This window comes from Monopterus albus, unplaced genomic scaffold (assembly GCF_001952655.1).
Source record: "Monopterus albus unplaced genomic scaffold, M_albus_1.0 scaffold10.1, whole genome shotgun sequence".
Lineage (NCBI taxonomy): Eukaryota > Metazoa > Chordata > Actinopteri > Synbranchiformes > Synbranchidae > Monopterus > Monopterus albus.
The window spans coordinates 2,787,523-2,809,449 of record NW_018127890.1 but is presented as its reverse complement, the minus strand read 5'-3'; the positions used below and the strand labels follow the sequence as shown (position 1 = coordinate 2,809,449).

Sequence of the window (21,927 nt, the reverse complement as noted above, 5' to 3'; positions counted from 1 at the left end):
TGATTTTTTTCCCACTGTTACTTTCATTTTCTTTATATCATTCCCGTCATATTCTTACGCAATCACATTTAAGCTACATAACAAAAACTATCTTTAATTTATAACAATTCATCATTTTTAAGAAAGTTGATTTAATTTGCTTTCAAATTGTTTCAATTTACTGAAATCTTTGCTCTATTAGGGTTTTGCATTGTGCTCATGTAGCTGTTTTTCCTCCCAGCAGAGGCCAGCAGACGCTCTGGAGTGTCGGACCGGAGTGCTGACTCACTCCTGTGAACATTCACCTTCCTGAGGAGAGAGATTTACACAAAGAGCAGCCACATTAAACCCCACCGTGATCCATCATCACAGCAAGAGGTGTCACTGCCTACCAGCCACTGACAGACCAACAGCATAGCAGCCCCAGGAATAGAAGAGAAGGAACAGAAGAAGATTCAAGGCCAATTAAAACCCAGAGTTATTACTTTTCACTATAGAAAAAGGTCTAAATAGTTACATTTTAATCTAAGGTATCCATCCATACATTATCTATACTGCTTATTCTGAATAGGGTCACAAGGGGCAGGAAGCCGGAGCACCCGGAGAGAACCTATACAGGCACAGGGAGAACATACAGACCCCACACAGAAAGGCCCCGAGTCGGCCGGGGCTCGAACCCAAAACCTTCTTGCTGTGAGGCAACTAACCACTGTCCACAATGCCACCCCAGTTTATTTCTGATTTTGGTCATCGTTTGATCTTTGCTGTCAAATTTATCCTGTAGTTTTTATTAAACTTATACTTGCCCATTTTTGTCACTATAATGCAACTTGTAACTTGTGTGGTGCAGAATGAGTTTATCCAAATGTCTTCTGAAGCTTTTTGAAGCCAACTTTGAACCTTTGTTGTTACTGCTGCTCTGCACAGATGAAGCACTGTTTTGCTCCCACTGGGAATAAGGATGTGTCAGTGTAGCAGTCAGCTCACATTGCCTGGTACTTGCAGTGCCACTGATTTAAACAGAACCTTTCTATACCACAAACATCTTATTTTCAGCCTCTTTTGTGTCTGGGGTTTAATATAAGACCAATGACAAAGGATCCTTTAAGTGACACTGGTTGCCTTCAGTAACCCTGAAACATTATCTTTATCTCTGATTCTTCTTTTGGCTGTTCCCGTTAGGGGTCGCCACAGCAAATCATCTGTTTCCACCTAACTGTATCCTCGGCATCCTCTACTCTCACACCAAATAACTTCATGTCCTCTTTAGCACATCCATATATCTCCTCTTTGGCCTTCCTCTTGATTATCTTTATCTTTGATTATTGATGCTCATTTTTTTAATTAAAAAAAACTTCCCCTTCACAGTCAGTTTCACCAGTGTCCTATAGGAAATAAGATCAACATTAATTATCATACTCCTCTTTTTCCATTTGTCCAATAATACACTGTGACATCAAATAGCCACATCACTTGGGACCCAATCAAATATTCACCGTCCACGGAGACACGCCCACAACCCCTCCCACTTCATCCTGCACTGTCATGGTGCTTGCTCCGGATGTAGTTGTCATGGAGATGGAAAAGGGCTCAGCGTCTGCTAGTGGCACTGTTACCATGGAAATCTCCATCGCAGCAGCTTCCTCGGTGCAGCGAGTGGAGCCAGAGGAGTACGGAGCTGCATTCCAGCACAGAAACTATCGCATGCTGATTGTGATCGGAGAGATTTCTACCAGTCATCAGCTCGACACTGCCAGGAAACAGATCACACAAGGTAAATCAAGAAAAGAGGAACAGTCACAAGCCCAAAGGCTGCAGGGAGAAACTTGCAAAAGTATAATGGTTTCTAGGTCTGAGTCCAGAAACAATCACAGCATCTGAATCATGTGTTGTTACATTTCAATCTGAAAACTACTTTCAAGCAATACAATAAGTAGCAGCTGTCTGTTCCTGCAGTTTCAAATTGTCCTTAGATAGTTTTGGTTCATAAAAATTCTTAAGTTTGTCATACAGTATTTGTAAGGACTTCGGTGTGTTAGTGACTGTTTACTAATGGAACCGGTTTTACTATGCTGTTCCTGTACTTAAGCAAAAGTACAAATACCATGGTCTAAAATACCCCAGTGCAGGTAAGAGTCCTGACTTCAAAACTTAAGTGAAAGTACAGTATCAGCAAAAGGTACTTGAAGTATCAAAACCAAAAGTACTCATGCTCTTTCCAGTTTGGAATTCAATAGTATATTGTATAATTGCTGATTAATACATGTAAGCAGCATTTCAGTACTGAAGTTCGTTAAGGTAGAGCCAAAACTAGGCACTTTATACATTAGTGGGTAGTTGAATGGTATAGTACTGCATCATCATTTATAAGATCATTATATGTTTGGTACATGTTTGGCAGTTTTTGTTCATTTCCCTCTGAAATGTAGTGGAGTAGAAATTAAGTAGTAAAAATGAAAAATACTGACACCTTAAGTGTAATTATGTATATATGTGTATACTTGAGTAAATGCATTTTGCTATATACAGTATAACCATGAGATACTGAACATGTTGAAAAACAATTTCCAAATATTTTTGGATATTTGTAAATAGTTATTTTTCACAGCAAACAAATAAACAAACATACATACTGTACTTGCCTGCAGCCACCAGTCTTATATTCCACTGCTTCCATTTGACTGAGTCTTGGGACAGATTTATAAAGCAGCCTTTTTAAAGGTCTCCATGCAGACTGTTGGTTTGGACTTTAGACTGCAAAGCCATTCCCAATGTCCTGAATCTTTACGCAAGAATAGTGTGGTAAACTTGAGTTTTAATCAACGTAAAAACAACTGCTCTTTTCTACCTAAGCTGCAAATTCAGTCTATAATTACTTATAAAAACTTAGATACTGACTAAACTGAAATTATAGTGCTTCACCTTTAGGTCATATTTGTCAGTCATCTGACTTTCTGGAGACAAAGGTACTGTGAGAGAAGCACTGTAGAGTTCAGTGTTGTGAATATGTATTTGTTCGTGTACTTTTTGTTCTTACAGGTTTGCGTTCCTGGAATATTGATCTGACTGTTTGTGACCTGGACAAAGAGCTGCAGCTGTTTGAGACCAGACACACCGCTCAGTTTTCAGCGCAGGTCAAAGGTCAGTCCGAGTTCATCAAATCTTTTAGACTGTTTAAAAACTTGTCTTGCAGCAGTTGTTTTACAGCCTGTACAAGCTGTGACATGTCCATGAGCATTGATCGCTTTGTGTTGCTTGGAGACAACAATTGCCAGCTGTGAGTTGTGATGGTATCAAAGCCTAGCTGGAAGGTTTTAATGTGCTCATACCACCATCTTATCACCTCATTACCCATGTCTGTCCCCATGACGCCAGAGACAGCAGAGACACACTATGAAAGACAGAAGATTAGCTTGTGTACAGTCTCCGATTGACAACAATGTGCTTGTCCTCTGCTGCATCTCTATTGTCCCCTTTGTCCACATACAGACAATATTGATCAGGCTCTCACATGTAGACTGCATGTCAGAGTGGGAATCAGTGATGAATAACTGCTGAGAGAATACAAGATTCTGAGGAGAGATAGCAAATGGAGCCAGTGTTAATCTGCGCTCCGGGTAACTGCTTAATATTTACAAAGAAAACATGTGTCATTTATAATAGCTATGGCATATTCAGCCTTTACTGTAGCTCAGTGGGGTCAAAGGAGTAGCTGAGAAGAGAGGATGCAGGGGCTGAATAAATGGAACTGACTGTGCAAGGATTTTACAAATGCACTTCATTCTTAGTGCACACCTCTCCTCCTACGTGGTTCTTTGGCTGGAAGTGTTATGTAAAGAGTGGAAATAAGCACATCTGTTAGTGAAAATCAGTGTTGTGTGTGTCGTTGCAATACACAACAATAACAGTGTCTTGCCAATGTATAATCATCACTTGTTGATAGAAATCTATCTCAAGAATTTAGACCGGGTTGCTCTGGTTTCCAGGTGACTGATAAAGATTGTGAGAAGAGCACATGAGAATGATGATCAGTTTAAATGGCTTTAAATGAGTAAATAAACATGATATGTGAATAAACTATTATGTATTCCATTCATCCATCCATCCATCGAACCCGGAACCTCTTTGCTGTGAGGTGACAGTGCTAACCACCGCTCCACCACTCCTCTTCCCTCCTCATTCAGGTTGCCTTTCCCTCCCACACCTCACAACAACAACGTGGACTCCACATGACTGCTTGGTGTTGTGCCCTTTTAAACGTAATGAATGCAGCGGATTACTACTGAGAAAACATGAAGACTGAACGCATATAATTTAAAGGAACAGCTCAACATTTTGGGAAAAGCTTATTAGATTTCTTGCTAAAGATCAGTTAGACTCTCGTGTCTGTGCTTTGAACATGGAGCTAGAGTCAGAAGGCTGTTAGATGAATGTAGCATAATGACTGGAAGCAGAAGGAAACAGCTAGAATGCCTCTAATTTGTACAAGTAGTTTGGGGTTTCACAGGGTTTATGTGCTAGCCTGTTTCTTGGCTGAGTGCAGTGACTTCCACAGGTCTTGTCATCACGTGGACATGAGATTTTTTTTTTTTAATCTTTAGCTAGAGCCATGTTTCATGCTAAATTAAGCCAGATTTGAACAGACAGGTATGAGAGTCACCTTACACTCAACCAGAAAGCAAATGAGCGTTGCCCAAAATGTTGAACTATGTGTGGAGTGTTATTTGTTTTTATAGGCTATACAGTCAGTGGTTGTAACCATTTCTGCCAGGCACGTACATTGTGTCGGTCATCACCAGTGGTTTCTTGTAACCTCGCTCAGCAAGAAAACAAAGCATTCTACAATGTTGAGCTACTCCTTTAAAACGAAACCACATTAAGGCAGTAAGTAAGAATGTGTGTTTCAAATTCAATTAGATTTCTATTTTAAATGCAAGCAGCAACACTTTTCTGATATGCTGCCTTTAGACCATAGGATAATCTTGTGCCATTTATGGTTTGCAGTATGTAGGATGCATCTTGGATCAGCCCAGCTCTGCATAATTTTCCATTATGTCATTACCTAACTACTATAATCCCATCAGGAGGCATACGTTTACTGCCTCCTCTGGATTTCACATCTCTGTTAGCATCACACACCAACACGTTTTCTCTTTGGATCAGTGCACTGGAGCTCGCATGTAACAGTTTTATCACCTTTCTGCCATCTTTCAAATCAAACAACCATCACAGTCTGTGTTTTGACTCTAATCGCTGTGGCTGTATTCTGCCTTTCCTGGTAAATTCATGAATAATTCCAAATTTCCCATGAATTACTCTTTGGCAATAAATAACAATTCTCACCTAAATGTCTATACTTTTGTCTCACCTCTGTGCTGTGAACCCCCTCCTCTCTCTCTCTGCCGGCACACGCTCTCCTCATCCTGCTTTATTTCTCCCCCTTGTGATGTGAGTTCACTGAGTGCAGCTCAGTACTGCTGGAGACTCAGAGATGCAAATACGTCTGCCAGAGAGCATCCTCTGTGTTCCAGCCTGGCCAGAATATTTCTCCTGCTGCTGTGGCAGGTCAACCCTGCTATAGCTGGAACGAGTCATGTTTCTGACTATATGGTTATGTGTTTAGGTATACTTATACCTTGTAACTCACTGCAATATCTTCTAGACCTTTACTGTGTATACTACTGTTATTTTAGCCACACTATGGTCACAGCGTTGCGGATGACAACGTTGGCCTGTTGGTCCATCGTTTGACTTGTCATGTAGCACCACCAGCAGGTCAAAGTTTTCAATTATCAAGTGAAATATCTCAACAACTATTTGGATGTATTGCCATGAAATATAGTTCAGACATAGTGCCCACAGGATCATTTATGTCAGTCTTAGTACCATCACATTATTTGGGTTAAACTTGGTGTTTTAATATAAATTAGCAACTTTAAGCATTATATTGCTAAAAATCTGCAGAATAGCACTGGAACTGTGAGCATGTTGACATTCGCATTCAGCTCAAAGCACCATTTACTTGGTTATCTTCTACACTGCCCTAGCTGCTTGGTTGTACTTGTAACTGAAATACGTCTTGACAAAATCTTTGCTATGCAGCCAATAGCACTTTTTAGATTTAAATTTTAACATCTTATATGCACATAAATAACCTTCTGCTTTCTGCAGCAACTAGACTGCTTAAATGCTGGTTAAGATAAAAGTTCAGTCTATGTAAATGGAGTGTAAGAAACATTTGGCTGAGAGATGACAGATTTCTTGGCCATGAAAGTTATATACTTTACTTATTGGAGTTTTGCGTGCTTGTGTTTGCATGACAAAGACTGGAAAGAGGTGGTGTCACTGAGACATCAGTGTAGCAGAATGAGAAGTATAATCTTCACTCATGAGGCGTCTTTGTTTCCAAGTCTGATCAGTCAAACACAGAACAGAAGAGGACAATGAGTTAAAATCAGTCTGTTTACATACTTAAATAGGTTATTTTTAAAACTCAGACGTGAATGTGCTGCACAGTAAGACTACAGTATGTGGTCTCTTACCAGAGACACTACAAACAAAAATGTCCAAAATCCTTCAGGTAGCATTACCATCTATCAGAAATGTAGATCACAGATAAGGAAGGGCAACGATAACGGATCTGGTTCCTGACCTGCTGTATGTAAACGTGAGCTTTTCACCAGGTACACGCAAATAATTCATCTGATTTCCTGTCTTAATCTGATTTATTGGTTTGTTGTATAGAATGTAGTGATTAATACCGAGTACTTGATGAGAATTTCACAAGGAACGATGATGAATTCTAGTGCAGAAATGAGAAAGCAGAACAACTAATATACAGTTTGCACAAACTGTATCATGTGGCGCTTGATGAACACAGTTCCTACTCTCTCTGTCTCTGATTGCTGTTTCAAAGCTGTTAATCCTGCCTCACTGCTCACACGGTCTTGAAACTCACTGCAGGAAACCATCCTGGTAAACGGAACTGGAAGCATCACATGAACATACAGAGATGTCAGAGATGTGTGCAGCACCCTAAAGCAGACACATCTCCCGCTGTCATCTGTCTGCTGAAGCATGCAGCACCCTAAAGCAGACACATCTCCTGCTGTCATCTGCCTGCTGAAGCAACACACACACACACACAGAGAATTGTGTTTCAGTAACTGTCTCTCACGTTGCGGCTGTAAAGACCAGCCTGCGTAGATTTTAAAATGGAAGTAAAAGATTATCCACCTCAAAAAACGGTATTATAGCATTAGCATTGCACTCATTTCTCATTCAAATTTCTTATCATTACACAATAATTCATGTTATCATATTATATCAGCAGTTACTTTGAACTATTTCCTTTCTATATCTTGTCTGGATTATTATCTTCCAAGCACTGCAGAGAATAAAAAAGAAAAATGACCTGCTGAAATAAAGAGTGTAGGTCCTTGCATTCTTTGCACTGATTAGCTAATGATGGACGGAGTAATACATCCCAGCATCTCTGTAGATGCTAGGATCTGCTTATACAACTCTGGAACAATACTAGTGGGTCCGTGAAGCTGCACTTTGGCACAAATTGGTAATGTTAGTGTGCGAACATGATCACTATCAAACTGCTGATGTTTATGTCCACCATGGTCACCATGCTAACTTTTGTTAATTAGCACTAAAAACAAAGTACAACTGAGGCTAATGGGAATGTTATTCATTTTTAGTTATTATTTTTGCAGGTATTTGCTCATTAAGTACTGGATAAAAAAAAACTTTGAACTGGTGTGAATAAAAAGTCCAAGGATCACCAAATTTCATGACAGTCACTAGCCACTGGTAGCCGAGACTCTCACTCAGAGCCACAACTGTGAACCACATGGTGGTGCTAAAGGAAAAGTCCATAGATCATCAAGGCCAGTATAATAAATCAAATAAAAAAATTACATGAGAATGCTGGTGTTATTCTATATTCTCTTCTTGTCAGCAAATCCCAGGAAAACACCAAAACCAACAGCACACTGTTGGTTTTGGTGTTGTCATTGGGATTTGTTGTGATTAAAGTAAATGATAGAACATTATCATAAAAAAAAGTACAGGATGTTCACAAATATGTTCTTTCTTTTCAAGGGAATTTTCTGATTCAAAGTGTTGCTTTCCTCAGGCTGTGTATCAGAACTATAATGGGAAAGCTCTTATTGGCATTAACATTTTGAAATGAACCAAGTCAAGTCAAGATTTCTATTTGCCATTTATGCATAAACAGCCAGTCTAGGCATATAGGAATTCTTGTGCAGCTCTCCTTTGGAGTCAGGTAAGGAGTCAAAAGCCAGAAAGAACACTTAGTCTTAAAATAAAAAGTTACATAAAGGCAACAAAGCATTGAACCGAGACATTAATCAATTTTTGCATCCGGAGGTGGAGGAGAAGGGTAGTAGCTGAGTAACTGTGGATTAAAAGGTGCCCAGAGATGCTGTGTGGCAAGAGCAGGCAAATAAAAGATGCCTGTTTTTCCTATTGAAACATTTCATCCATCCAAGAATGAATGTTTATATGCTACACTGGTTTCCAGTTTAGCCTGACTGGATTTCTATTACACCCGCAGGAAATGTTTACAGTTCAGCTGGTAGAGGATGAAGTGGGATGAGTGGGACGTTGCTTGCTGGCAGGCAAAGGTCACATTGGAAAAGTGATCATACTAAGACAGTGGAAATGCAGCCTTGAATCGAAGGTTGGCCATTTTGAGCTGCGGTCCAGTGGCTCTTTTTATGGTAATGCTCAGAGGGGTTTGGAGAGTCACTCCTGATTCATATTTATTTACAATAATCTCTCACAGCAGCTATAGGGTGTTTGCCTGCTGGTAACACTATGGCTCCTCTTTGTCTGTGCCTTGGATAGGAATATGTAGCTAATGGGTGAGAGGCTCAGACTTGAACACAGAAAAATCTATAAGACCAAGAAGGCAGGATGGCAGGTTTCCTCTTACAGTATGGAATATAATCAGATGAAAGTCTATCTGGTTTGCTTTTTCTTTTTCACTTGATTGATCAAAATGTGTACAAAGCCTGCGTAGACAGAAATAGCAAACACTTTCCAGCTCATCAGGATCATAACAGAGTCTTCTATGTTATTATGTGGAATGCTTTCCTGGATCAGCCACCAGTGTGTTCATGCTGAATTAGTTATTAAGCCATAAGGACGTTTTCATTAACAGCTCACTGGGGTAATACTTGTTGAAGGCAAGTTAAAGTCTAATGCGAGACTTTCTGTCTCAACTCAAAACCTCGGATGCATATATGGAAAAGCTGTGGCAGTGACCTCTGGCATATGTGCTGAAAGGCAGACAGTGCCCCAGGGAGTCACAGCCATCATCAAGGCCTCTGTCTGACTCTCTACATCTAGTGTGTACATGTGCACACTAATCACAAACAAACACACACAGACAGCGAGAAACAGTGTAGGGACAGAAGAGCTTAAGAGTTGAGACAGGGGCATCTAATGTTGTCTGGCGGAGGCACGGGGATAAATGTGAGGAGATTCAATGGTGAGGTAGTAAAAGTAAAAGCTCACTGAATAGTTCCTCAACTGTTTATCGAAGTTTGTTGCCACATCATGCCTTTTACAAGATTTTTGTCATCATTCCCTGTGAGTCCCATTGTGTGCTGGTACACAGTTTGAATCCCACAGGGAACAGGCAGTCTCTGCCAGTAACAATGGAAATGACAAAATGTGAGAGTGGATATAATCAAAAACATTTTCCTTCAGTTGGCTAATGTATGTGCAGCAGCTGATTAAAACTGCTTTATGTCACAAAATAAATTCATGAACTAATTATAGCGTGATGTCAAATGCAAAAAGTCAAAACGCATTCTTCCTCCAAGGAGTATCATGTAACCATCCAGCTCCTTAAAGAGGCTTACATACATCCAGTGGAGGCATGCAGTGTTGACGTACCGTTTGCTATGTCATGATGAAATTGGTACAGCATGACACACAGGTAATCACCCATCACTGTGTGTCCATTAATGCCTCGGTCCTCTGTATCAGACTGGGACAGTCAGGCATTATGAAGGATCACGTTTCATCCCAGGAGAGGGGGAAGAGGAGGATGGGGGCAATAATGGCCCCCAGTGCAGGCAGCTGTTGCCCATACGGTGCAGTTAATAAAGACTCAGTGGATCTACACTGCCAACAGCAGAAGCAAACCCTGCTCAGCACAGAGCCCTCAGGGGAGACGTAGTCAGTAGTGAGCAGTAAAGCCCAGTGGAGCTTATCCACACAAATATCAATGTCTGAACGTTTTTACAACCATGGATTCATCCTTATGTCAGTGCATCTACCCTCTGCTCACTGTTATTGATAAGGCTGGGCAGTAATTCAATATTATTGTTTATTGTGTTGTTACTTTACTAAATAAATAATTTCAAGCGAATCATAAAAAACCTAATAAAATGAGCTGACTAGTACTTTACAGTCAAATGCTGTTCCTGGTTTTACTATGCTCTGTGCCACACTGTGATAGATACAGACACTGAAAAACATTTGAATTAATATTGTATCGTATTACTGATTTCAACCATGTTGCCCAGCCCTAGTTACTGAAGGTAATATGTTAGTAATTAGGAAACAACTGGTACTTGGTACTTGTTGTTAATGCCAATTATAATAAATAATCTACAGCCATGCTAGCAGCTCCATGAGGCTGCACTGGCTCTACTGATAATTAGCTCTTTTAAATTTTTAAACAAAGTGCAACTAAGGCAAAAGGTCTTAGTTTTGCAGGTGTTTGGTCATAAACCAAACAAAAAACTAGCACTAAACACAAATGTAGAAAACTGAGCTGCTGCTGAAAAGCCAGGATTATTAGTCTTCACCTGCCAGGTGATGTCTGTGCAGACTTTCATAGCAGTCCATCCAATAGTTGTTGACCAAAGTGACAAACCATTACCAGTTTTGTTGCACAATTCCAAGCAGCTGATGCATGATAAACCTGAAAACTCATCATGTGCTCAACCACTGGAAACTCCATTAGTGAAATATTTGCATTTTCAACTGGCTATCAGGGGAGCTGAGGTATTAAAGACCCCGCACACGTACTGTACACACATACACTGGACGCATGGGTATAATATTATCCACTGCTACATTCTCCTCATGTACACACAGCAGATATACTGGCAGGGAGACAGAAGTGAAAAAGGGCAGAACAACATTCCCATAGCGATGGAGGAAGACACATCAGGACTGGGCAGTAATATGATACTGCAGTGTCAGCGGGAATAGTTCCTGGGCGTGACAACTGCATTACAACATTGTTACAGACACTAACTTGTGTAATTTTATAACAATATCTCTCTCTGCTGTACTGTAAAAATGTTCCCCCTCTTGGGAGTTTCTGTACCAATGGTGAACCAACAGAAGCGCCTCTCCCACACTGCACATGCCTGGCCCACAGTCATCTGTCTCTTCATGGATTTCTGCCTGAGAACGGCTCAAATATACAACTGATCACAGAGATGTGTTTTAAAGAGCAATACCTATAGATTGATATGGTTCAGAAAATACCCTACAGCCACCACGAGCCACCTGTGTTACTGCCAGTTATCCATTGAGCACGTAAAATTGTAATTAAAGACAGGCCTTGAAAAATTCCTGGTAAACAGAGTCCACCTTGGGTATGGCTTAGGAGGACGTGTGCTGATTAATAATTCAGCAGCTGTTATTGATCTGGCCCTCTGCAGACAGGGCTGTACATCAGGAGGCAGGACCCTTGGTTCGGTGCTTTTCATGTGAAGCTGACGACACCCACCCCACATATCGACACACGTGACATGAAAGACTGATAGCAGAGAGTCTGTAGGGATGGTTGCAATGTCCTTGTGGTGGAGGACAGCTACAATGAATTACCACTTCATTAGGTACAGCTATACAGTCCAAACCAGAGCGACAGAAAGTGTGGTCAGAAATGTGTTTTACTGACTGCATTACATGGCACTATTTCCAATATGCTGTCCATTGCCATGACTTAAATGGTTAATTATTCATCAGAATTGCAGTTGATTACTTATCTATCAGTTAATTGACTTGCTGTTTCAGCAGTGCTTTCTGTGTCGGGTGTCTTCATTCATCAGTTTGGGAATGTTGTGACAATACATCAAAAACTGTTAAACTGTTTTGTGGCATCTTGAGCACCTCTTCATCTGTGTGCAGGCACTTTTTGAGTATATGAGACATGATCTGACAATAAGATCTGACAATAACCTGCACTAACTGGCCCGAAGGGAACTGTGGACTTGTACATTTGGACTTATGGCACTGGCTATTAAGGTAACAACAGACATGTTAAGAGGCCTTGTCTGTAACTATAGTGGAGGGATTGAAGACTAAGCTAAGCTAAAACCACAAATGTGAACCTAATGGTGGCATTTGAGGAAAAGCTAAGAGCGTCACCAGGATCACTGGCTCCATTGTTTGGGAACAGGGATGTCTGTACAACAATAAATGGCAATACACCCAATACCTGTTGAGCAAGTACATTCAGGACAAAAGCAGTGGACTATTTGCATCCATAAAGCTGTCAGTTTAGCAAAAATGTAGAGCTGCCGGTGTTTGGTTTACATCGGTTACACTGGACTGATAAATCCTACAAAGCAGGATGGCTGTTGTCACCAGTTGGCTGCAAGCATGCCTTTAACACGGTGTATATACATTTGGTCTTACCTTGGGTTATAGCACCACTCTTCAGAAATGTATATTTAGCAGCTCAGGCTTAGTGAAAATTCTGCTGCTGCTGCGTTTGAGATGAGCTGCTTCAAACAGCTTCAAGGTGAAAGCAATCATGTAGTGGTAATACAGTGCTTCTCAGAAAGAAAGTCTCCAAATGCTGAAAAACCATGTGACCTTGAACAGCTGTGTGTGTGTGTGTGTGTGTCCTTCCATGTGTGAAAGAGTGATGTAAGGAGTGGAGAGAGGAGCGGAGGGCTGGAGTAGCTGAGACATACAGAATGGAGAAAAGTGATGCGTCTGAAGAGCAGGGCGTGGCAGACCAGGCAAACAGCTGACTGACATTTTAAGGAGATGATGCCGCATCTGTGCTGCTTCAGCACAGTGGACATGATGCACATCAGTTTCACCAACAGGCTTTTTACAAAGACAGTACCACCATAAGCTAGTGGAGACCGTAGTGCTGTAACTAACGGGGCTTGTTGGTAAACCTGCACGAATATTCTTAACTTAGATGTCACATGTCCAAAAATAAAAAGGGGTTATCTAAACAGTGTTATACAGTATGTATCCTTGGAATCATAAATGGATTACTGAACAGGCCTCTGGGCACAGGGGTCAGAGGGCCAGCCCCTCGGTGTGAAGTGGCTGTCGTGGAAAGTCAGACAACTAGAAAGAGACACAAAATGGCTACAGCCGCTCCAAATGACACAAAGAGACATAAAAGTAGTAGCATCTTCCTAGTTACTGGTGCTAGGTCTGTCAGACTCTCTCTTCCTACAGGGAAAATATGCACAGAGACAGATTTACCACACAAGTCCCTATGGCCATGTAGTTGTCTTGTTTTGACGCATTCACTGAACCTTATTCCCACAAAAACCACTCTCAAGTTCAAAGACAGGGATAGCAGCTGAACCAGGGCTTGTTTTTTGCCATAATATGACCCCAGGTGCTTTGTTTAGTGTTACAGCACAGCTTGGCCCATTGCCAACTTAATGCAATCTATAACAACACTACTCATTACACATTTCAAGTTTCATGGTCAAAGGTTTTTATCAATCCATGGTAAAGTGTTTCTTGCAGATGTCTCTGCATCTATCTAGTTCACCTTTTTTTTTTAAAACACATGCACAAAACGCATTGCAAAACCAACAACTGCCTTACAACATGTCACACAATAATATTTACTTACATTCCAGGCCGGCACAAAGTGGTAACAGAACTAAATATAAACATCCCTTTAGCACAGCATATATCATTGAAATGAATCTGGAAAACAATAATGATTATTATCATGGCTGATTTTAAAATCTTTCAGGTTTGAGAGGCCAATTTATAACTGCTCTCTTCAAAACTGTGTGTGCTGTACACGTGTAAAGCTCTAAACCTTAGTACCGTTTGTTCCTTGATGAACAAGTTACACTTTTACCTTTTTATAATCTGAAGGGAACAATCACAGCAATTAGAATTTCATTATATTTAGTTTCAGGCACATTTTTCTACCTGCCTTTTCTAGCTATGTCTGTATCAAACAAAATCAATTTAAGCCAGATGCAAAAACACTGAGACATTATGTAAGGGGAAAAGATTAACTAACTTTTGTCTAGACATTTTAACAGTAAACACCCACCTCTGTTAGCACCAGTCTCTAAGGCAAATTTTATGATTCATGGTTTACAGTGGGACAAGCTGGCAGAACTATTTTAGTTCCCACCCAGCAGCTGCTGTTTGAGCCACAGCTGTTTGAAAAGTCCCCTTCTCACAACAATCTACTGCTGATGCAGACTCAGATTTATCCAGCTAAACTACATTTGTACATCATCTACACCTCCACAATAAACTTGGTATTTGGGATTGACTTACAGTATAAAGAGATTAATGTGATGGTCATTAATGTAGAGTGGTACAACTGACAAGTGTCTACAAAAGGAAAACACCTTTAACAAAAGAACAATCACAACCATTTTCCTATTTCAAAGCATATTTCGTGCATTTACTTTACTAACTTTGCTAAATTATTATGTAGTTGATACTACTAGTATTGCTGACCATTTCCCACACGGCAGACAGTGATGCCTTCATAATCCGATGTTCCTGTTGTACAGGCAGCCTCTGGTCTGATATCCAGTCTGCTATATGAATAAGGCCCTTTATACTTGTTTAAATGAGCCAATATCTCACTATGAAGATCTGATTTATTGTTGTCAGATTGTTGTTTGGTCACATACAGTGCACATTTTTTAAAATGTACTTACTAGCAGCCCACAGAAACATGCCAACCTTTAGCAAAACTAACACACACTGATTTGTTAGTGTTATTGGGCCCCCATGGAACAGCGCTTGGCTGTGAGGTCGCAGTGGCATAGTGGCCACCCTCCTGATGGTGAGGTGCCACCTTGGACCCTGTCACTACTTGTAGAGTTCTACTGCTATATACAGATCTGTTGCAGCCTTTTATTGCCATAGGTCTCTGGGGTGTTGTGATCAGGGCTTGCTGGGGGCACCTGGCTCAAAACTAAATGAGGACCCCTTAAAATGAGCGCAAGAGCCAACATGCCATTTTTATCTCTATTTGATTTATTACTTTTGTAATGTGCCTGCATTTTGTCTTTTTTCATCTGTTATTGTGAAGCATGGTGTGCTGGTCTGATCTACAAGAAATGCTATATAAATAATCTTAGGCCTAACTTATTTACTGCAGTTATTTTGCATGCAATAGTTTTACCAGCATTTCTCCAAAACAGTTTATTCCTGGAAGCGTGGCGTTCAAATACCATTTAGATATTCATGTTGGCAAATAATATTTACACCTAATATAGCAGTACAGAAGACAAATAAATCCAGTCAATTTAAAAACGCACATTTTTTTCTAACAGTGGTGTTTGGTGTGTTGGGAGTTCTCATGTCTTGAGTATTTCTAAAATCCTTGCTGCGGTCCTGGAGTAAAGAATCACTGCACGTAGAAACTCGGACCATGGTGTCCATAGTATCTTCTCGATGAGGAGTAGACGGACAATGCCTATAAAATAGAGAATAGGCTTTTTGATTCACGCCAACGCTGCCAGGTCACTGTGCACAACCTGAATTAGGAATATACCACGGGTTCCTGAACGCAGCACGAGCCACCAGTTAGCACGGTGTAGGTGTTGCGCGGTACCAGGCCGATCCTGCCTTCGTCCAACTCCGCAGCCCAGCAGCAGCAGCAGCAGCGCCCCTCCCTCTGCTCCATCCACACCACCGAGGGACGCACAGACGCGCTCACATTCTGTAGACACGGCGGCCGATGTCTGCTTCCGAGGCTTCATTTCCATCCTCCGTCATGTTATAGAGCCGCAGAAATCAGGCGGACAGTGATCTGGAGATTGGCTGGACAGCTTGTGTAACAGCGCATCGTTAATCTGGAGCGTGACACCGCACGCAGATGGTCGAAGTCAGCGGAGGAATCGCACTGAGAGGAGACGGGAGTCTGCGTTAAGGGCTCGGTGCTTTCAGAGGCCGGACAGCGTCGTCTGTGAGTAAGAGAACGGCTCACCATGATGTGTGTCACTGCTGTCAGCTGTTACAGGAGGTCACTGTAAACCGAAGACGCCATTCAATACAATTTACTCCTAACATTTATTAGGCTACATGGGGCATTTCAGTCACATCACATGCGTCGTGGTTTAAGGGCAGTAACCAGCATTTGGTTGGTTTAGAGCGAAATGTTACACTAAACCCTTTTCCACAGTGCCACAGATTCTGCTGGAAAAATACTTCCATCTATACCGCTTATTCCTGAATAGGGTCGCGGGGGCTGGAGCCAATCCCAGCTGGCACTGGGCGAGAGGCGGGGTCCATCCTGGACAGGTCACCAGTATCACAGGGATGACATGTAGACAAACAACCGAATCGAACCCGGAACCTTCTTGCTGTGAGGTGACAGTGCTAGCCACTGCTCCAACATGACGCTGGAAACATTTTAGTTTTTTATTGTTTTTTGTATTTGGGGTCAAAATAGTTAAGTTTCCAGACTAAAGGGGAAAATATCAAAACTATATGTTTACAAGCAACAATACAACTTTATTTAAAAAAAAAAACCCATATTCTCAGAAATTTCACAAAAGGATGTGACGTTTGTGCTTCATTCTCTTACTTTAGAAATGCAGTTTAGATGAGAGAGTATATTGAAGGTCTTCCGCCTCCGACTCATATTCACGTTTTAACCAAATGGTTTACGTTCCTCGGCCTGTGCACTAGCTGCTGTTCATCTGAGTACATGTGGGTCACCTGCTTTTTAATGTGAGGGGAAAAATCCACAGAGCATCTTCTGACACAAAGGCAACAGCTGACTCACCGACTGTGAGGCTGTGGCCCGGTCAGGCTGCAGCAGCTCATTCACTTGTGAAAACTGTGCAGGGATGTGGAGAAGACCACTCTGAATAACCCTGAACATAAGCAACCGACTACACAAACATGCTGAAAATATAAGCTGTCAGCCAGAAACGCATGACAAACAACATAAATTCTGTCAGTTGTGTTATTTTACGTAATGGAAACGCAATGATTTTCAGAGGTCACTGTTTGGTGATACGGCTGGTCAACTGAATAACCGACGACACCAGTTAATCATTTATCTCACACCGATGCCGGATATTCACTGATTTCACTTATTCAGAGTTGACTGTTTTTGACTGTTTTTTTTTTTTTTAATCATTTAACACCTTTGGGTTTTAGATGTAGAATTATTTTTATTATAGATTATTTTCCACACTGACCATTTGTCCATTAAATGTAAAAAATATTCTAGAAAGCCAAGGTGACATCTTCAGTAAATGTTAATAATAAACTAGTCAATTAAAAAAATTAATTGCCAAATATTTTAATGATTTTTATCTAATTTTTAAGACAAAATACCAAAAATTGGCTCCAGATTCTGGGATGTGAATATTTGCTGGAGCTTTAGTAAACTGATAGTAAACTCAATATCTCCAGGCTTTGATTTGCAGCTTGGCAAAAAAAAATTGATGGACTGATCTGTTAATCATTTGGTCTATAAAATATTAGGAAATGGAGAAATATTTTATACTTCACTATATTTTGGAAACCCAAATCATTTCCATCACAAGAGAAAGAAAAGGAACAACTGCTCACATTTGAGAAGCTGAAGCCAGAAACTGAAAAACAGCTGGTTGTGGATTCATTTAGATTCTCCTGTGGACAAGCCCATCCACACAATCGGTTTCTCCTAAGTAACCCCCCAACACACACACAAACACCGCCCTGTAGTGTGCTCTGTGATCTCCCATAATGCCACAGGGTGGGGGAGGCCGAGTGCTGAGCTCACTGGTATCAGGCAGGGTGGAGTGTGGATAGACTAGATGCCCAGTAACAGGGCCGGGCCTGGTTTGGTAGAGGCACGGCCCCCGGCTGACTGGTGTTACATTCACTCCTCTGCTGTCATACTGCCACACACTCTACTCAAAAATCATTCTCAAGCACTTTTTTGTGGTCATCAGTTTTGTGTGTATAACTGAGCACAACACCGTGAACGCTCCAGACGAGTGATCCAGTTGTGCCCCGTTTTCTCCAACCACCTCCCTCGCTGACAGCTGGCTTTTCACCCCACCCTCCAGCACGTTTTGGTTGGACAAGTCCTTTGTTTCCAGTGCACCCCAGCCTTCCTATTATTTTGACCTTTCTTATTAAGGCTCTCCGAGAGGCCATGCAGGCCCTGAGCTCACAGACGCACACAGACACGTCTGTGCTCCACTGGTGTTAGCAGCGTTATGCTGGTTCTAGGGTTGAACCTTCTGGTCACAAGCTTGCTTTTCTAACCTTCAGGCCACCACTCCCCCAGTGTGCAACACCGAGATGTGTTGTCAACCTTTTTTGAACAGCAGTGGCACAGATAGGGGGCGGCTGTGGCTCAGGAGGTAGAGCGGGTTGTTTCCTAACCGGAGGATTAGTGGTTCGATTCCCAGCTTGTCCAGTCAACATGTCGAGATGTCCTTGAGCAAGACACTGAACCCCCAGTTGCTCCCGGTGATGTCACTGGTGTGTGAATGCGTGAGTGCTTGGGAGTGCGAATGGGTGAATGGCCAAATAATGTGAAAGTGCTTTGAGTGTGCTGTAAAAGCATAGAAAGGTATGTATAAGACCATTTACCAAGACCATATGAGCAAGGCATTCTGGGGAATGTAGGCAATTAAACTAAAAAGAAGTAGATACGGTAGGTTGAGGACACTGTGCACAGACACTGTTAGCTACTGCTGAAACAATCATTAGTTGATTGACAAGACATTCTTCACTATTTTAACACTAAATGATTAATCAAATCATATGAAATTGATGTATTAACGATGACAACAAGCAGTTGGGAGCAGCCGGAGCCTATCCCAGCTGACATTGGACGAAAGGCGGAGTTCACCCTGGACAGGTTGCCATCGGCTGCTGAAAATAGCTCCCAACAAATACAGTTTCCTCCTGTTTGAGTAACATTTGCTAAAATCTACAGCAGTCTTGGGAAAATACAAACCCATTTTCAAGAATGAAACTATATATTTGTGAGCTGTTCATTAGAAGCCTGTTGTCTTGGGGCTGAGAGCCACAGACAAACTATTAACACAGTGTAGGTTTTGGTCTTGTCATTGATTTGACATAAAATACAGAACAACACCAATCTGTCCTTCAAGATGTTTCTATGGCACATCAATTACCGATGTCTATGTACGACACATGGCGTAATTTATAATGAGGTAAACAGGAGCGATATTTTAAACAGGATTCTGTCAAACACCACAGACTGTTTACTGTATCTGTAAGTGAGAAGAGTTTGTTGGCAGTGCAAATTGAATTCTGCTGCTAACAAGCTCTGTCTCTTGGTTACCTTGGCGTTTCAGCAGGTGACACGTAGAAGAAGTGAAATATACTGATTTTATAGCAGCACAGAGTGACATTTCAGGATGTCACATTATTATACAGGTTATATAAGATCAGGTATTAATGACATTTATTGAAATTCCGTCCTCCAGGCTGTTCCGGATGCTGCTAGCTTTCACAGAGAGCTGCTCGATGCTTGTGCTAAACTTTAAAAACTGAAATAAATTAATCACATTGAGTAAAGCAGTAAAGACTCATAAGAAGTGGTAACTTTAACGATAACTCCAGTGCTCATCAACAAAGAGCCTCTGGGGTTGTCTCGATAATGTAACTCATAATTAAGTTTAAATTTCCTTTCCTGACTAATCACCTTATTTTTTCTGTCAGTTTGGAAGAACTGTAACCCTGATCCTAGATGGCTTTGTATGAAACTAAAAATCTGTATACATAAAATCACTCCAGTCAGTAAAAACAAAAAACATCTGCTAAATTGATTCTAAATGTACCCAAGGCCAAAACTGAGCTGATTAAAATTGCAGAACACCCAGAAGTGATCAGATGCTGGACTTTTCCTTAGCAGGACAGTTTGTTTGGGCACATCTGATCATACCAAGACTGTCCTCTGTAAGTGCTGTTTGCATACAGTTGTTAGCAGCTACTGTACAGTGGGTACGGAAAGTACCCATTGTATAGGGTACAGTGGGTACTTTAAAAGGGGGTCTGAATACTTTCCGTACCCACTGTATGTTGGGAATGTACAACAAGCTAAATGGACTATATTCAGACAGTGCTTGACAATCTGCTTTTCATTCGCACATGGATGGCAGCATGCTACCATGCAGGACACTGGCTTCTCCACTGGAAGCAATAGAGCGCCATAGGGATGTATTCTTGTAGGTCAACCCAGAAGTTGGCATCGCCCTGGTTCCCTTGACAAAAAGCCAATGGGATTTTTTCATAGGCTTTTGGATCACTGCAGAAAATAAGCTCTGTGACAAACAACGGTTTGACACGTACACGTTTTGTCAGCAAGATAATTTTTACAAGTGAACGTCACTTTACAATTTTTGTAGCGCAAATACAATTTCCAGAAATAAAAATCTATTGTTGGGCTATAAACACCACGGCCCCATGACTTCATCGTCACCTCCATGGCTTCCAGCTTGTAAGCTGACTTAGCGTACTTACAGGATCCTTTCCTCTTAGCCTGACCTGATCTAGCGATCATAGCTGTGTCAGTCAGAATAGTTTGCAAGTACACAAGTTTAAACACAACGGGGCTGTAAAGACCGATTAGTGAGGAAATGAGTCTTCGTGATGATGGGTAATAGCCCAGACAGCCTCTGTAGCCTCATTTAGTCACTTGTTAGCAACCACCTTTAAGACACATAAAAACATTACTGGTGTATTTTCTGTTACAGAGCAAAATGTGAAAATGTACTGACCTTGTGTTGACCACAGAACTTATTTCAGGTGTCTGTCCAAAAACCCCACTGACTTCAGGGCAAGGGAACCGGAACTGTTTATGAAGTGCTTAGATGATGACCTAACAGCCAGTCATGACCATGTTCACTTATGGGCCTTTCCTGGAGTAAAACAGCCTGGAATTAAACACAGGTTTAGAAAATACTGGAGCCATTCAAATAAAATCCAAATTGTAGTTTCTTCATTAAATATCTTGAGTTACATCTTTGTAAATATCTACAGAATGTCTACTGTTTATCATTACAAGTTTATAGTTCCATTAAAGTCAACCTTTATACGAGCCAGTTGGTTGCAGCAGCTAATAAAACCATGCCGCTGCTGCAGCATCAGCCCTCTGGTTATTTCCCTCAAGGTTCACCTGAATACGGCTGTTTTCACCGTCAGTGTTGATCCAAGTGACAGTGAAAACAGCACGTACAAATCACAGCTACACCCTCTGAGGAAATATACACTGGGGTGCTTTATATAACTCGCTGTTGCTTGGATTCACTTTAATATTTCATTTTCTGCAGTTACTGTATTACTGCTGCACACATATACACTCAGTGGCCACTTTATTAGGTACACTGGTAGTATGCACTTCAGTGCAACACTTCCACCTTAACATCTGTGTTTATGAAGCTCAAAACGTTTGCTTTTTGGTGAAACTGTCAAATGTATAAATTACATTTTTATTATTGAACTCAGTTAAAGGTGGTGTTGTACTAGACTACATTATATTCAGAGGTGTTCCTAATATTCTGCACCCTCTCCTTTATGTAGCTGGGGAGGAAAAAAAAACAGAGATACCTCTCAGTATAGTCACCAACGTGAGCAGTATCCACCCTCAATATCTGTCTCAGTGCTCAGTAATCTTTAAAAGCATTTCATTCTGGAGGAGGTGTACCAACTGACAGGCAT

General features: G+C 41.2%; 1 protein-coding gene across 1 annotated transcript in view; it reads left to right on the top strand.

Annotated features, from left to right (window-relative positions):
• The first annotated feature begins 1,509 nt into the window (after positions 1-1,509).
• Positions 1,510-21,927, top strand: part of map1aa (microtubule-associated protein 1Aa) — a 36,356-nt gene continuing 15,938 nt past the window's right edge. The window contains 2 exon segments of the mRNA XM_020589874.1: positions 1,510-1,753; positions 3,019-3,120. Coding sequence (XP_020445530.1) covers positions 1,525-1,753; positions 3,019-3,120 — 331 coding nt within the window. The 5' untranslated portion in view covers positions 1,510-1,524.